This window comes from Ischnura elegans, chromosome 3 (assembly GCF_921293095.1).
Source record: "Ischnura elegans chromosome 3, ioIscEleg1.1, whole genome shotgun sequence".
NCBI classification, from domain to species: Eukaryota; Metazoa; Arthropoda; class Insecta; order Odonata; family Coenagrionidae; genus Ischnura; species Ischnura elegans.
The window spans coordinates 67,101,677-67,120,524 of NC_060248.1; the positions used below are offsets into that span (position 1 = coordinate 67,101,677).

An 18,848-nucleotide genomic window follows, 5' to 3' on the forward strand; every position below is an offset into this window, starting at 1 on the left:
CTTTGTTGGATTCATTGCTTCATATCACTTGCCAGAAAACCCCCATCTCGCATCCTTTACAAGACTAATCCATGGGATGCAAAAGCCTTCAGGATTAAACCATGGTTATACCATATATTCTTTTTCTCCATTTCAAGATCGATGTTAATAGAATGGAGGGGAACTTTTAACTATGCATGCACCAATGTACCATAGTGGGGTAGATTCTAATCCACTAAGATTTAAGTGTATATGCTGCAAATGCGTTCATTAATTGGATGGTTTTTCTGTTCAATTTTTTAATTCACTATTTTGTTTATGAATCCAGAAATAAACTTGTACATTTTAAGAGAAGGTGCCCCGAGTCCAACCGTGCCTTTGAAATTATTACCACATGGACCTCATTAATGCATTCTTACATCAATAAATGCATATGAATGGTTGTGCTTGCATGCTGAATGTGTAAACTTAATTGTAATACCTATTATGACTTTTAATGCTTATGAAATTCTTGCTTTTGAATGAAATAATGTATTGTATTAATGATGGATATCTTGTCTTTGACAGATACGGACAATCAGCGAGTGATAATTCACGTGAAAGATGTTAATGACGAACCTCCTTACTTCATCAACCGGCCACTGCCCATGCAGGCTGTTGTACAGCTCAACGCTCCACCAAACACTCCTGTCTTCACACTGCAAGCTCGTGATCCAGACACTGATCATAGCATTCACTACTTCATTGTCAGAGACAGAAGTGAGTATTTACATGCTGATGTTAACTCTTGTGGACTTAAGTACCTAAGAAACATTAATTTTTTACTGGCACTGCCATACATGAGCATCTTTTATCTTACCTCATCATATCTTATCTTATCTTATCTCATTATTTTATCTTATATTTTGCCAGATGGGCGAGAAAGGTTGATTTTTAATTGAGTCGATTGACTGGAAAAAGCATTGTTCTTCTTTAGGGATCTAAATTGTATTGTATGGTAAAATAAAGTAATATTGTTTGCTGAAATAACTTTCTTGGACTTGCTGTCTACTGCAAATTTCCTATGTATCTATTGCCTAAGCTTCCTTCTGGAGTTCCATGTCTTCTCTTAGTTGCTCTTCCATCAGTGTATAAGAAATGGATACCATTGTAATGAAATAAGAGATGATTCATCATGATTCAGTTATTTGATTTCTGCTATAAGTTAATTAAAAATGATAATGGTTGCAAAGAAATTAAAAAAAAAATTTATATTACTCATAAAATACTTATCTGCTATACTATTATATTAATTTTTTTGAGTCGGCAAGTATTTTTATTTTACTGTCCAAATTTTTATTTTGATGAAAAATAGAGAAGTGTTCATGTTTAATATAGTGTAAGCACTGATACAAGCCTTCTATTTTTTTCAATGCCACAGCTGGTGGTCGTTTTGAAGTGGATGAGAGGTCTGGTGTGGTTCGCACCAGAGGAACTGACCCCTTCCAGCTTGACATGGAGTATGTGTTGTATGTGAAGGCTGAGGATCAGAATGGACGAGTGGATGAGAGGAGATTCCAGGCCACACCTGAGGAGCGGCTTTCAATTGTGGGAGGAAAGAGAGCGCCACAGTTCTACATGCCATCTTATGAAGCAGAGATCCCGGAAAATCAGAAGAAAGATTCAGAGTGAGTGATGCTTATGCTCTTGAGTCTTCTTCCCAATATCAATCATATTCTAAGCGTAAATACCTGCAACTTTGGCCCTTTGCACACACAGCGACTGTTTTGCAACTGAGGTTGCAAACCAGCTGGATTTGCGACCCTATCGCAACTGGTTTCAAATCCATTTGGGGGCATCCATTAATTATGTGAGGCATGTAGGGGAGGGGGGGTCAAGCCAATTCTTGCCCAATGTCATGTGGGGGAGAGAGGTAGTCCGGGCAAGTAACTTGTAATTTTTTCCGCAAGGAACAGAGTAAAATTGCAAGAAAACTGGATTGAATTGACTAATTGTCATTAAAAATATTAAACTAATTGGTCTTTGTAAATAAATCCAGCAAAATGAAGCATATATTAAAGTATTTACACTGAAAATACGCATTTGGAACAATCTCACGTGGGGTTAAAGGGAGGGGGAGGGGGTCGAGCCAAATCTCATGATATCTCACTAAGGGGGGGAGGAGGGGTCCAAAAATCTCCAAAATCACTTCACGTAATTAATGGACTTTGCAGATTCTGTCTGTCATGAGGTCTACTGATTCTAAAACAATAATATTATAAACTGGCCATAGTCTGAGAGAAGTTTATCTTCCCAGTCTAAGCTATTATTGATACAAGAGCGAGTGGTATTTTTGTAGAGAATGTAGCTGATTATCAACTGCATCTCAAAGTTCACAGTTCTCCTATACAGAAATATTGATGACACCTGCACTTAGAGAGGAATGATAATTACTAAGTACTAATTCCTAAGCAACACATGGATGTACAAAACTTAGCAACCATGGCAATAGAACCATTTTGCAACCTACATGCATGTTTACATGCAACCAGTTCCAAACTCATTACAAATCAGTTGTATTCTATTCCGACCATGTGCAGCTTCCCATTTAGTTAGCCAAATTAGTCATAAAACTGTAGCAAGTGCAATTACTTTGTTACTCGAGTTTCAAAAATAGCTTGGAATGTACATGACCTTAGTGTTCTTCAGTGGCAGATCCAGGTTTGGACCATGCGAGGGCAAACTGGGTGTCTGGGGAATTCCTTCCAGCTGAGGATGGGTTTGGTAATTTTGGAAATGTGAGATTTTCTAGGCCCAAAAACAGCTGTTTTAGGTTAATTCTTTGACATAAAATATGCCCTAAGTTTAAACTAATATGTAATTCCATTTGTACTGGTAGGTTTTACTGGAAAATATGGCTAAATATTTTTGTGCCAAGTGGTAACCTCCAAAAATTTTGTTTTGATCTGGTGTATGTTTTGACCCAATATGTATGTATAGCTATAGCCTTCTTTGCCTCTGATATACACCACTGGTGTTCTTAACTATTGATTTTCTCAACTTAACCTCTTCCTGAATGTCTAATGATGAATTAGCAAAACTCAGGTTGTTAATTCTTTTATGCATCATTTCATGTACTCATCATGCAGCTCTATTTTGATGATAAGTTTTTAATCTCAGTTGAGCAAATGGTATTAGGGTCAGACTTGTTATGTATTTATCATTTTGTACAAAAGTTATTTTAGTTGCTTGAAACTTTTAGTGGAGATATTGTTAGCACTATACATTGTGAGGGCACTATCTCATTTCTTTCACTGATCATCAGGAGATTTGTTGTTGGCTTATTGTAAGGCATGCACTTGGAATGAGCTAAATTTTGTCCTATATTTACTTAGTGGTGGTCATCCGATGGGATAATTTTCTGAACTTATAGCTATAGGATAGATCACTGTAATTTGCATCATTTATCATCACTGTCTAATATGTAAACTCCTTTTTTCACAGCATCATCTCCGTGAAAGCAAAGTCATTTGCTGACAGAGATATTCGGTACACTCTGAAAGCTCAAGGCCAGGGTGCAGGAACATTTAACATTGGACCCACTTCCGGAATTGTCAAGTTAGCCAAGGAACTTGATTTTGAAGATCTGCGGCAGCCTCATGTCTACTCGCTCATAGTGACAGCAACTGAAGACTCTGGTGGTTTTTCTACATCTGTTGAGGTAAGGTAGCTTGCTGTTCTTCTTTTTAGCTGTAATATGTACCAGTTTAAATAGTAATTATTTCCAGATTTTTCATGGCATAGTTTGAAAAGTAAGGACTATAAATATTTGATCTATTTTTGTATGAAAAATGTCAAAAAGTTTCCTGTTTTAGTTTTCAATTTGATGTACATATTTTTCCTACCTTTTTTATCTTGAATGGGCTGTGAATAGCATACTGCTGTGATACTAGCATAAAATTGAAAATCAGTTTGAGTACTAATCAGTAAAACAGGATAAGCATGATTTCTTTCTGATAATATTTAATTTTTTTGTGATTTTGTTAATGGCTATGAAAAAATTGTAGCAAATAATTTAGGCCTTTTCTGTCAGAAATAGAGATTATATAAATTATTTTATACTCTTGTAATTAGTATTTTGCCATAAAACAGTTTATCTCAATTATGTCATTATGTATAGTTATATAATAATTCACTAATTTTTATATTCTGGGGATGGCCTATCATGCATTCGTTTACCTTGGGCAGGGGCGGTCAGGGGTGACTGGTGGCCCTCGGCTGGGGCTCATAATACCCCCTCCCCTTACCGGGGAAATTGGGGGTCCTCCACCATAAAATATTAGGATTTTGCATGTCCAGGATTGGATTTTGACGATATTTTAGCTCTTTAAAACTTGATAAAAGTTAATAAAAAATAGCAATTTCGTAAGAAAAAAATACTAAGGAAAGTGAGAAATCCACAGATTTTAAACTTTTATATTGTGCCTAAATGGGTCTATTCTCTATTTAGTGAATTTGTTCCTTAAAACTGTGCTGAAATCTAAAAAGCCTCTAATATAAACTTTTCAAATAACCCTTTCAAAAAAGCAAATTCTGAAAAAGTATTTTTTTTTATATTTCCCACATTTACCATATTTCTACGAATATAGTCCCCCTCTGAATATAGTCCCCCCCCTTTGCTTTTACCATGGGCATTTTTGGAAAAAAAAGGGGGGACTATATTCAGACATATACGGTAATTGTGATGAATTGCAAGAGCTAATTTACAACCTATTACGTGATACGGGGAGCACTCCAATGAATTACTCCTTCATTGTGTGGTATATTTCAAGCTGGCTGCATGAAAGTCAATGAAATTCATAATAGTGACGTCGGGAAAAATTGCCCTGGACTAGGAATTGATCCATGGACCATTGGCTTTCTGGGCTTGAAATTATTTGCTACAATGGGATATATACTCCCAAACTTGGCATTAACGCTTTGAAGCATATGTGTTACACGAGTTGTGGCTTGCATGAGTAGCCATGCATTTGCATATACATTCCCTTTATTCCATGTCCAGACTAAAAAAAAAAAAAAACCTAATCAAAATTAAAAATTTTGATAAAATTTGGGGGTCAACTTAAAGGAGCTAAAAATATCAGGAGTAACACTATGAGGAACTTGCCTATTTAGTCTGAGTTCTCTTTTTCTGAGAAGACTGCTTCATGACTTCTGTGACATATACAGAAGAAAACATAGAGTGATTGTGCGAGCCTGGGTTTAGGCTACCTCAACTTTAAATCGATAGCTTTATAATTGGTTCAGGGGTTTACGCTGGCAAAAATTCCTATTTTTCAATATTCCTCGGAGGAGTTCCTTTTATTCTGTTGATGGAGTGTTATCCATATCCTGAGGTTCTAGATGTGTGTCTGATGCATAAAAGGAGTACTCCTTAGCTATCTGATTTAAAACAAATGACGGTGGCATTTTTAGCATTGATAAAGTGTATGTGAAACATTTTTTCCAATAATTTCAAAATAGAAACCACTTTATTACAATGATATACCAAGCATCTTTTGTCATCATTTGTGTTCCCTCTTGAAAAATTGAATATGAAAGTGAATTTTATCATCCATATCCAGGAATAATTTTGTTTGTGTTAAATATGGTTAGTTATAATGCATTGTCATTATTTATTTTTTTAGAGACCTAAGAATACTTAACTGTACTAATTCATAACCTTTTTCCACAGTTAACTATTCGAGTGACTGACGTTAATGACAATGCTCCAAAATTTGAACTTCCTGACTACCAAGCACACAATGTGGATGAGGACATTCCTATAGGGACATCAGTTCTGCGAGTTCGTGCCACCGATGCCGATTCTGGAGCCAATGCTGAAATAGAATATTTGGTGTCAGATGATCATTTTAGTGTAGATGCTGCAGGTGTCATATCAAATGATAGGCAACTTGATGCCGACAACAACAATGCCTACTATGAATTTGTTGTTACAGCAATGGACAAAGGTAAACAATTGTATTTAGTGACCAGTAATCACTGTTGAAATCTAGATAGTATTCTACTGCCTTACCAGCATTAATCTAATGATTTTATTTATTATTTTATTTGTTTTATTACAACCATAAAGATCAATGTGTATGTGGAAGACTGGGTACCTTATCATTATGTATTCCATTCATATAATTAGCATTATATGTATTTCTATGAAGCATCAAGAATTTCTGTTTGAAAACCCTTATTATACTTTGGTGTGGAGATGCTTCCTTGGAACCTAATGGAAACTACCTTTTAATGATCTGCAAAGAAAATTTATCCATATTTAAATTTGATAATATTCGACAGTGATATTTATACGATCCTGTGTTTATATTTCAAAGGTAATATGTATGTTATTAATCTTAATAGAGCAATTTTACACATCATTTGTGAGAGGATACAAAACAAAAATTTACATTGTTATTTGTGCATAAAGTATCATTTGATGTCATACTGAAGTTACAGGTTTTTGTTAGCACCAAGTATTGAATCATTGCTCGCCCTGAAAAAAAAATTGAACTGATAATATTCTTAAGGGAACTACTTTCAATTAAATTTCCTATATGCTGTAGTTTTAATTTCTCCCCCCCATTCAACTATTATCTGTTCACTTTATGTTTGCGGGTGATCTACTCTCGGAGGGCCTCGCTGATGTGGGAGGGGTAGTACTGAGGGAGAGAACAGGAGTGAACTAAGCATTGCCAAATGTACATAGTCACCCCAGTTTGTCACTGAAAACACTTGAGTCATGGGTGGCTACATGTATTTTGTGCACGGCACCGAGACAATATACGTACTCATTTGGAAGGTATTGAGGATAATCCCTTCACAGAAGAGCATCATATTGTCAGCTACCATGCTGAATGCTGCACTTGGTTAAGGAGAACATGTGAGGTTTGGCAACATCGCTCCATGAGCAGATTCACAATGTTAACATGATGGAGGTCTGAGAGCGACTGAATTTTCCAAGTGCTAGGCCACACCTACTGCCTGCTGATTGGCCGAGGGAAAGTCATGTTTCGAGAACTTTCCCTCCCCTCACTCTCACTTTAGTCATACCAGCTCACCCTCAAAGATAAAATAAACAGAATCTAGTCACACTTAGGTTTGCCCTAGTGCATATTTTACAGTGAGGGGCATTTGCCACAATTTCGGCATCGGAGTATCTATCCTCTGAGGTCACATTTAGCATTTGTAGTACATCATTGTTCACTGGTTCTTCTTTATAATGAGTGTAAGGCATGTGAAAATTGTTCAGAAATAAGAACGTCAATATTCCTTTTGGGGTTATATACACATTCACTTCCTTCTTATGGTTAATTTTCTATGGGTCTCTGATCCTCACATCATTTTAAATTGTCTTTGGGAGGTAAAAGGTATGTTCTGAGGGTATGAATTTCATCTTTTTTTCAGGTGAACCAGCTAAAACTGGAACTGCCACTGTCCGCATCTACACCAAAAATAAGAACGATGAAGAGCCAAAATTTTCTCAGCAAGTGTACACTCCTAATGTGGATGAAAATGCTGGTCCTAACACGCTAGTTACCACCGTTGTTGCATCTGACAAAGATGGAGATAATGTCAGATTTGGGTATGTTTAAGTGTTGTATGAATCCCATGCCATTACTTATCTAATGGATTTCCTTACCTTATTTGCGCATCACTTTAAATGAAAATAAAAGCTTGAGGTAGCTTTACTGTATTTTCTATCCTCATTAAATATCTCCTCTGGTATCTGTTATATAAATAATGTTTAATGTATCTGGAATTACCCATTTAGTATACTCCTGGATAGAAATATTTGACAGAAAAATATTATCTCATATGCATGCTCTGACAAGGAATCTGGTTAAGTCATTCATTAGAAGTTGCTTATAATAGGTATTCTCCACTTGCTCTTGTTCTTGAACATCTACTTCTATGTTAAGCCTCGCATTCCTTGCTAAGGATGCTTTGCATAACCAAATATCTTTGGCATTGTGGGTGACTCCCGTGAAAGTTATCACTGTGGCTAGTCTTGGCATTCTTGCTGAGTGAGAGAAAACCACTTTCCATTATGAGCTGTCTGTCTAATCAGGGGGTTATGGTCAGACTTGAGCTTTTTCACGTTGAGCTCAGTTGGGTCTAGCAGTGAATGGACACACTTGGAGGGCTACCAGTAACAAGCTGGGAGACCTATTTTGTTTATTTTTTAGCACCTTTTCAAAATGCTTCTCAAGTGTCATTTGTATCAATTTGGGATGGAGGTGGGCACCAGACACTGGTGGTAGTACATGATTTTATCTTTTTCTGGTTTCAGATTTGTTGGTGGTGGCACCAGTGGAGGTCCTGGAACTTCCTCTGCTGGACAGTTTGCAATTGAGGAAGTCACTGGTGTCATTCGTCTTCATGGCAGAGCAACATCTCTTGACAGAGACAAATATGAATTGAATGTCACAGCCACTGATGATGGTTCTTGTTGCCCAGGAGGTGACACAACACTCCACACCTCAACCGCTGTTGTCGTGGTCTTCATCACTGACGTCAATGACAACAAGCCTGTCTTCAAAGAATGTGGCACATACTACCCTAAAGTAGAGGAAGGTGCTCCAAATGGTAGCCCAGTAATTAAGGTATGTAAAATATGATATTAATCCACTACCACTGTATTTTAGAGCTGAATTGTAGGTAAAACGTAGTAATACACTTGCTCTTCCTTTATTTGTTCATATCTCTTTGGTGATAAATAGCTTATCTAGCTTGGGATACTATGTATGTACTTTGAAGAGATAAAAAGTTTTTTTTACAATGTTATGCATTAGAAATGGACATTTCTCAAGTTGACTACTTTCCTTATAAATATCTTTGCTTCTTGAAGGAAAGACCATGCACATTCTTCAAAATTGAAAATGCATGCATTCATTAATTTGAACTGATTATCAGATTTATTCATTGTGCTGGTGTTGTCAAATTAGCAAATTTGCCATTTAATTGTGAATAATCCCTCTTACAGGTCCATGCTACTGATGAAGACAAAGGAGTGAATGGCCAGGTCAAATATTCTATTGTACAGCAGCCTAATCAGAAAGGAACAAAATTCACTGTTGATGAAGAAACTGGAGAAGTTTCTACGAATAAGGTTTTAATATCTTTTTTCAATTTTCACTTGGGCTTTAACTTTGTTTCAAGTCATTGGTGCAGTTTGATCTGCCTTACCTGTGCTTATAATTTTGATTGAGTGGATCAAGTTTTATTCAGCTGTTTAAGAAATTCCTTTAATTGGAAAAAGACGATAACTTTTATCTCTTGTATGCATAATTTTTTAAGGTTATAATAATTGAGGTTCTGATTGGTGTTATGCTTTACATGAATTTGCTGATGTAAAATAAAAACCACTGAGTCTGAGTAACTCCTTTGGAATTTTTTATCATTGCCTTAGTTTGAGTATTTGATATGGCTTCAAATATTTCTCCATGCAAAAAATGAATGTTGTTATTAAAGTTATGCTAGCCTTTTGTTTACCTCAGTTGACTGGGTATTGTAATACTCTCATAATTCCACGTTTGAATTACTCAGAGTTATAGTCATATATCAAAGAATGCTAATATGTAGAAAAAATAAATTTTTCTCTGATGTGTTGATTTATTCCCTTTACCTTAAAGATAAAGTCTTTATTTTACTAATGGTTTGTTATTTTTTCTAGGTTTTTGATCGTGAAGGTGATGATGGGAAGTTCGTGTCTGTGACAGTAAAAGCAACTGATCAAGGAGAACCATCTCTTGAGGGAGTATGTTCGTTTACAGTGGAAATTACTGATGTCAATGACAATCCTCCTCTCTTTGACCGACAGGTATGTATTGCCACATAATTAGCCTTGGAATATTAGAAGAGGTAAGACTTAAATTAAGTTATTTGCAATGTATGTAACTGTTTCAGTCTCTGTTTAATTCAGAGAAAGAAGTACATAATCATGGGCACAGTGCCAGTTTTTAAATTAACAATTCTCATCTTTGCACGATAGTTTCAGTAAATGCTGTGTCACCAATACAAGAAAATTATTTCATCATCTTTTACTAAAAGATATTGAAAGATAGAAAGCTCATTTGCTAATTACTTATATCTAATTCATTATTTGTAATTTTTGTATTGTAAAATCGTTATTTGATAGTTAATAATATTTTATGAACTTATCAAAGTGAGGCAAATGTGGACCTACCAGCATGTGACTGGGAAGACCACTTTTTGAAACAATTTCCAAATTTTAATTGTCTACGAAGTATTTTTTTATTGTAAAAAGGTTAAATTGAGAATATCCAGGGACTCAAAGCAAAATATTTTTGGGATCAGAGAATGAGAATAACTATTTATTTATATGAGGATTGCTACTTTTTATTAAAAGACTTGTTGAATTTAACTCTCATATGGATTATCTGCGCCTTAGCGGCGCTCGTGGTTTTTAAAGTGGTGTAAAAATTTTCAATTCCAATGGATCATTTTGAAATTTTCAGTAGTCTATTTTTTTTGCTTTTTTCGTCTACATGTAAAATTTTGTTTGCATAGTGTCAATAGTTTACATTTTATTGGCCTCTCATGAAAAAAGTTACGTCGTTGGATTTTCGACGCCGCTGCGGCGCTCAGTATTTCCTCGTTGCTACGTCGTTGACTGCACTCTCAATGTTAATGTCAAAGTAATTATGTTTAAATTTTTTAAACTTTATAAACAAAATGAAATTGTTAAACAAAAGGAAAATATTACTATGTCATTTTTGCTTTCTATTTTCGCTAAGAATCATAATTTTCGCCTCGATATAATGTTCATCGACTAAACTTCATCTCTTTACAAGAATAATTCATAGAATCTCATGGCTAGCCAAAGTTGTTTTTTCCTGGGTCTCTTACTTAGTTTTGCTTGGGCCGAGAATTTCCTCGTCGCTACGTCAGGGACTGCCCTCTGAACGCTAATGTCAAAGCAATTATGTTTCGTATGAAATGTTATAATCTATTTATAATCCTATTATTTAATTTTTTAAACTTATAAACCAAGTGAAATTGTTTAACAAAAGGAAAATGTTACAATATCAATTGTGCTTTCTTATTTAGCTAAGAATCATTATGTTTGCCTCGTTATAATGTTCATTGCCAAAACTTCATCTTTTTGCAAGAATTATTCATAGAAACTCATGGCTAAGCTAGGTTGTTTTTTCCATGGCTTCCGTCTTAGTTTTGCTTGGGCACCTCCGCTCCGCGTCCACGTACCTGCTGTGATGATAGTCACCTTTGTGTAAATCCCAGTGTTACTCTGTTTAGAATTACACCAAGCAGCAATTCTAAGAAAATTTTAACACAATGAATTATCCGAATTCGTAGAATAATGCTTCCTCACCGCCGTGTGAATATTTCTCGTTGAATGAGCAACTGTAACTTACCAGGAGATTCAGAGGTTTCACCGACTACCGTGAAGAATTACATTGCATTGCACGGTTACTGCTATATGTCTTCTACCTCTCATTCGAAAATATTCCTTTACGGCTACGATAGTCAATGCAAAATTGCTGACGTTTTTATAATTACCGAAGACGTGACAGTTTACCATTGGGGTGAAATCAAGATAACTACCCAACTAATTGTTTGATAGGAAATAATTTCTTTTTCGTGACAATTAGTTCAGTATTTACATGGTAAAAATCATTTCATGATGAATTGGAGAATAGACAATTTACCGTGAAGTGAAAATTTGTAAATATATTTCTCGTTTCTTTGTGTACTCAAATGCATAAATATTTTATACATAGGGATTTTACTAACGTGAGGGGTGAGTGAGGAAGAGAAAGGAGAAGGAATGCCAGGTAGGTTGTTTTGAGGTGAAGGGGTGGTAGACTGCCAAGGATCAGGGAATACCCAGATCGTTAGGCCAGGTAAGAGTAGAAAACCCTTATCGCGAAAAAGGTTGGGAGTGCAAGGAGACAATTCGATACAATAGCCTGCTTTTTCTTTATCTTTCCATCGCTCATGAGGGACAGGGAACAAAAGCCTTGTCAAAACGCCTCGCGGTGGCCCTCCCTTCATTCCAAGAAGGTCCAGCTCGGGTGGGTCATTAGGGCGGAGAGAAGTTCAATCAACTTTTGTGGGAGGGGGGGAGAAGGCGATGAATGACGAATAAGGAAGCTTAGTAGGAAGGTATGGAAAGACTCGATGTTTGGGTCGGTGAAACCCTACGGAAAGAAAAGATGAGGAAAGTCCCCCAAGCTTGAAGGTATTTTTGTCACCCCAGAACATTCTTCCTTCAGTCCCTCACGTAGAGCTGGACGAAATAAAATAGGCACCTGTTCCTTCTTCCCTACCACCTATAACCCATACTTCTAAGAAGTTATTTTCTTGGATTTCTCACCAATACAGGAGTAAAACCCCATCTGGTACACTCCCACGCATCACATTTACTCGTCCATCTCTAAGGAAACGTCCTCAGTGAGGGAATGGGGCTCCGTGGTTGGAAAAGATACCGGCTCTTCTAGCTCCACCTCCGAAGTGGTGTTGGGTTGTTAGACTCGTCGCTAATTATCCCATATTCATTATATTTTAAAACCTATAGGACTTTATTTTTTTAAATTGCAGGTTATGAGCTCCCAGAATATTCGTAAGATTTGCCTTGATCGCCAGAATCCTGTAAAAATCACGAAAGTAACACTCGTCTCTTCTCACTTCACCTACAGCTGTTTCATTATTAACGTTTAAAAACTTATCCATCTGTATACACTGCAAAGATAAAACATAGGGGTGGACGCAGTGAAGCAAAATTATGTCATATGGGCATAAACGAATTTTATTCGGCACTCATTTTTAGTATTTAGATACATAAAAATATAAACAATATAAACATTAAAAAGCGGAGTTAGTCCAGCACTGAATATCAGAAAAAATATTTCAAACAACCATTACCCAGGAAATTAAAACTTTCATTCGAAAATAACAGACAAAGGGAGCAGAAATAGAAAGCATTGCGGCAAAAAATGGAAAAGAATGCAGCGTTCCAGATTTTTTGTTATAACTTCCACAAGGATGGGTTAAATCTTGCAAAACATGGCGATAAATAAAGATAATAGATGCATTTACCATTATCAATCAGAAAACTTATAAATTTAGGCTAACATTGAAAGAAAATAACAAAATATGACGCGGCGCCGCTGCGGCGCCGAAAATCCAACGACGTAACTAAATTTGTAAATCCATATGAGGGTTAAACAGATTTCTAGCGTTAATAATGACAATGTTAATGAACACAAGGTACTAAGACTTAAACTCCATTAATAGCAATACTCAAGTTTCTTTTAAAAATAGCTTACACACAAAAACACAAAGAATTCATTTCAAAGTATAAAAAAATGGAGTATGCTACAAAATTTTTCTGTTAAAAATGATTGACAATTTTAAAACTTCACTAGGGATTTCTCTTCAGTCTCCAATTGGAATTACAGCATATGACGTATTAATTAGAATGGGTATTGTGAATAAATCAAGGCGAATCTATGGATTAATCATGAAATGTATACCTTTATAGCTGCAAAAATTTTCGGCAGCTGAATGATTGCAGATAAAATTTAAAAAAATGCCTTTTCTACAATGACACTATTATAAATGCTTTGAGCCTTTGGGGATTTCCATTGGATCAATTATGTAATTAGATTTTTTCCATTTTCTTCTCATGTAGGATATTTTTATTTCTAATTCAGTTTTGGTGGTGATAATTTTTTTTTCTTTCAATCTTTATCACACAGAAATATGTTGAGAACGTGAAACAAGATGCCAGTATAGGAACAAACATTCTCCGAGTATCAGCTTCTGATGAAGATGCAGATAACAATGGTGCAATCGTATACAGCCTAAGTGCTCCGTATAATCCTTCAGACCTTGATTATTTTGAAATCCAACCTGAATCTGGGTGGATAGTTTTGAAGAAGCCTCTCGACGTAAGTACTAATTTTTCCATTTGACCTTCCTATTTGTAATTTTTAAGATATTTCAATGTGAAAATGGTTTATATACTTGCTTAAGTGGTATTTATTTTTGATACAGAAGCTATGAATTAAGTGATACATATAATAATCGGATATGCTTTTTCAGTTGCTAATTACTCTGCACATAAATGTTTAATGTCTTTTTTCAAGGATTTTATATTTAGGAGTTGCTAGCTTTTAGCTTTTATTTTTATATACTTACTTGTGAAAGCTAAATCTCCCTTCAAAAACACTGGAAGTAGTTAATTTAATGATAATTGCTTCTATCACTGTTTCAAGATGCTATTTATGTAAGGGGATCACTAACCTTGGCTATCTATTAAAGTTTTTCTTTCCATGCTTCCTATCTTATAACTTACAGAATGATAGACCTTTTATTTTTCATGGAAGATCTGGTTGTGCTTAACTAATTGATGGACTGTCCTGAGCTCAATGCATATTTTGGAATGATTGAATTTTTAAGATGCCTTTTAGGGTTACTCCTGAAGGTCATTTTCCATTAATTATGGATAGTTAATTACTGGAGTAATTACTTTTCAATTATTTTTAAGTTTAAATCTCAGATGGTGACAATTAGCACAATGAAAATCAATGTTCATTTACCTCTTAATACATGACTATGAATTTTATTAAGATTTTTTGAATAGATGGTATTATATAGTGTTTGCATGCTTTGTGCAAACCGGCTCTTCCTCACAAAATGCACACCCACCAATTGTGACTCTAAAAATTATTTTCAAAAGTTACATTTTTCCTTGTAATATATTCCTTTTTTTATCATGTGCGCCTGTTTCTATTCCCTTTAACCTCTGGTAATAAGTTGACTTTCTTGCATTGGCTTTTCCAATACTTAAGTTCAACTGCATTGGTAGTGGTACCTTATGACTAAATGCAGTGATTGATTCTGGGGATACACTATGGTAATTCTTTTTTATTTTCTGGTTGTGCGTGCTTGTGTGAGTGTGTCAGTTGTGTGTGTTTTATTTCAGTACACATAAAAGTTTTCAGTTTCGAGCACCATTATCTATTATTTTATTAGATATTTTTTGTAGTGTTTTATTTTAAGAAATGAAATGTGGTACCAATGCTTTGCTATTAAGTTTTCACATCAGCCGTAAGTGAAACGTAAAGCTTAGTTAATTGGATATTCATGCATCCATATCACCCAATAATTTTTCATAAGTCGAAATAGACCTGCAAGATAAGGTAAACTTTAATTCTAAGAACATTTATGTGTACACAAAATGCATTCACAGAATACCACATTTAAAGTTTTAGTGAATATGCGGATGTATGTTGGTTGGGAGAGAAAGCAGGTATTTCTGTATGAGATATGTATATATTGGAACGTTTGTACCATCTTGGTTTGTTAGTCATGTGTACATAATTATTAAATACATACAGACTAAAAGAATATCTTGTGCTTCTTGCATTTATATTGGTTATGTTCAATCACACGTTTATTTATTTTGCGAAAGGTGTATTTTTCCATTTTCACAGTCAATTATCTTGAATATTATTTGTTTCTACGGCACTTACCTTATGTACTTTTGCCCAGTACATATACTTCACTGTTGACTTCTTCCTAGTTATTTTTATAAAAAATAATGATTTATAGCCTCTACATATTGTATATAACATTTACATGTATATACTTCGACATCCAATCAGTTCCATTTTGTCATTAACACAAAACCCACTTTGTCTTTTGGCGGTTTTGAGTGTACTCTGAAGTATATGTTTTTTTAGTGATGGAGCATTTTGCTTGCGAGAAGAGGAGGTTTTGAAACCAATTGCCTTTTTTTCTCATCGAGTTTTTGCAGTCCTTGGTGAGCAACGGTGGTGGCGTGGGGCTTTGGGGCCCACATTGTTTTTGGCCCCTCCCTGGCTGCTAAGGTTTTGATGCTAACCTCCTCCCTTTTTTTCCAACTTTTTTGGGGCCGAAAACTTTTGCAGGCCCTTTTTTACGAAGGGTCCTGCTAGGCCCCACCTGGCTAACACTTTTTTGAAGGCTGTTTTTTGACTGGTTGAAACTGTTTTTCCCCAAAAAATAACCCCAAATGTCCCCCTGAAATCCTAATTTCCCCTCCTGCATTGCCCATTACCATCCATGAGAAATTTCTAATCAACTTTTTAAACCAATCATAGCTAAGGGTCTGGAGAGTATGTATCAAAGAGAGAAAAGAAAACTTTTTTCTTTTTCCATGTCTTGCCACTTCTAATTTTTTTCCAAGCGTATATTGGCCCAACCCTTTTTAGTGAATCCCATCTAGTAATATGAGGTAAATTTGCCCTCTATATTTGGTGATTTCTACATTTACGAGGTAGTGGAGTGGTTTTTTTATAATACATTTTGTCAATTTCTACTTTTCAATGTAAATAAAGGGGAGAGAGAATTTTTAAAGGATGCAGATTTATGCAATTTCTTTGAGATTTTTGACGCATTGGACGGAGAGTACAGAAACATTTTTCTAATGTTCTGTTTGTTTGTGGAAGTTGACAGGAAATGCTTTTGCTGCCTGTAATTTTGGAGAAATACTTTTATCGCTTCTATCCATAAGTCCACAATTTCCTCTTTTCTTACCTATGTCCTATTTGTGTGCGAATGCAACAATTAAGATGGACTAATTTCTAGCTTCTGGAGCAGTGAGTGATCTTTCGGGAGAAACATTGTGCAAGAATTTTAATTATCCTACAGGGTGGCTATTTGTGAATTAGAAAAAGTGCTGAATGGGAGGAAAGTTTTTTTGTGAGTGCACATCAGCAGTGTTTTTTTTGTGTGCAATCAGCAATAGACATCATAACCAAAAAAACACCTTCCAACTTTTTACAGGAAGATTTTGAGATAAATACATGCATAAATGGAATCACAGTAGCATTGCCTACAATCATGTGATGACCTGCAGCATATGATACTTTTGAGGGCCTGACATGGCTTTTAATGCAGCAAGTACTTAGTTGAATGGCTCTCATCTCAAGTCTTTTTTAAAACTGAGAAATGGGCCATAAATTGGTGAGGCATGGGGATTTTTATGCCTCCATAGTTCCAATAACCCCTATTTTCGGTGGCAATAAGAATCAGGAAGAAGGAAATGCAAATTGATAGCCAAGAGACCCTTGAATTTGACTCTTCAAACCATTAGTTTTTCATCCTGGTCTAAGAATGAAAAATCTCTTCCCTTTCCTTACCTACACTCCCAGTACATCCCTCTCAATGACACACTTTTATTTTTCTGAAGAAGACATTTCTTTTCTCCAAGTTTTTCCACGTCTGCTGACCTTGGAGTTCTAATTACCTCCCTCAACCCTTATCCTTACATATCCTCTGCTCAACATTCACTTTATTATTTCAAGCCTAACCTATCCATTTTATTGATGTTTTCCTTTGTTTTTCTTGATTTTTGTGAATTTGCATCATGATACTAATTTTGATGGCATGGGATACTGCATGCATATAATTTCTCTTCTTGTTTACTTTTATTTGATTGCACTCTTTCTGTTCTTCGGAATTGAACCACAACAAAGGGATGTTTTCCAGTAAGTAGGTGATTGTATTTTCTAAATATTGATCAATATTGAATATGATTAATTGTGAATCAATATTGAGCAGTAGTATGATAGATATAGTAATAGTTCATACATTGTGGCACTTGGAAATGGATTGCATATATTTTAAAGAAATACAATATAACAAAAGTGAATCAAATCATCCAGTTAGTTTAGCTGACTAATGGAGATTCAATGATTGTGAATTATGAAATGCCAAAAGCTTTTTAACTCTATATCTCTCCTAACACACCCCAGAAAGAGAGATTGCTGTAAGATTTTTTTGTGTGAAGGGTGTGTAACTTTGACTTTTTTGTCTTACCCTATATGTGTTTATTTATGTGTTATTTTTCATGTCATTTTTATGTTGTTGCTTTAGATAAAAACAATAGTGTTGAAATGTAGAACATTAATGTGAGGCATGAGAGGCCTTAGAGAGAGGAAGGGAAATCCTTGGGATTGGAATACGTTTGAGAAGGCCTGATTGTTCTAAGAGAAGAATTAGTAAATATAATAATTATTCATTGCTACATTTCTGCTAAAGAGGGCTGTAAATTTTATTTTATCATTTAATCAAGTTTATTTTACTTTAAATGATCTTTGGTTTTTAAGTCTTAGAATAATATGCACTCTAAATTTAATAACCGTTTCACTCTTTATAAAATAATTGCTTTGCCATTCATTAATGATAAAAAATTAAATGTAAGTTCCAATCCTGACAATTGTTAGGAGAATTCATTGCACCTTTTCACTGACGTGGACACTGATGAAAATACTTGTGCACAAATCTACTGACTGTCCTAAGTATGTCATTATTTTCATTGGGAAGAAAATTTCAAAAAGCATGAGGTGGAAGGGCAGTGACATTTCATTGCTTCCAAACAAAATAACATTTTGGTGATGTTGGCAGAAATAGGGTTCATTTTAAAATTGCTCAACAAGGGAATGACATTTCCTTAGAAATGTTGTCATATTGAGACAAACCTGCTATTGCTTGTTTCACTTGCTTTAGAATGAGAAATGCACCATGTCAGGTGATGGATAGTATTAGCAAATAGAGTCAGTGAAAATGAATTCCAATTCTAGTTATGTGGAGCATCTACCCACCTCTGCATTATCTTTCTACTTCTCTTTAAAGCTGATTCTCAAAGTCAGCTGTTGCTCCAATAGATAGTTTCTTGCATTCCCAATCTCTCTCTTTGGCTCATTCAATAAAGCTTTCAAATGCTTATTATAATTCAGCCCAAGGCCTCTCATATGGCATGGTGGACTTTAATAATTATGAAATACGTTCAATGGAAAACAGTTACA

At 35.2% G+C, this 18,848-nt stretch overlaps 1 protein-coding gene across 1 annotated transcript in view; it reads left to right on the forward strand.

The window, feature by feature from the left end:
- Positions 1 to 552: 552 nt before the first annotated feature.
- LOC124155982 (neural-cadherin) overlaps positions 553 to 18,848 on the forward strand; it is a 1,049,301-nt gene continuing 1,031,005 nt past the window's right edge. Inside the window, exons 1-9 of the mRNA XM_046530234.1 lie at positions 553 to 738; positions 1,400 to 1,646; positions 3,463 to 3,679; positions 5,693 to 5,969; positions 7,414 to 7,591; positions 8,300 to 8,612; positions 8,993 to 9,118; positions 9,683 to 9,829; positions 13,752 to 13,943. Coding sequence (XP_046386190.1) covers positions 627 to 738; positions 1,400 to 1,646; positions 3,463 to 3,679; positions 5,693 to 5,969; positions 7,414 to 7,591; positions 8,300 to 8,612; positions 8,993 to 9,118; positions 9,683 to 9,829; positions 13,752 to 13,943 — 1,809 coding nt within the window. The 5' untranslated portion in view covers positions 553 to 626. The remainder of the gene's footprint in view (positions 739 to 1,399; positions 1,647 to 3,462; positions 3,680 to 5,692; positions 5,970 to 7,413; positions 7,592 to 8,299; positions 8,613 to 8,992; positions 9,119 to 9,682; positions 9,830 to 13,751; positions 13,944 to 18,848) is intronic.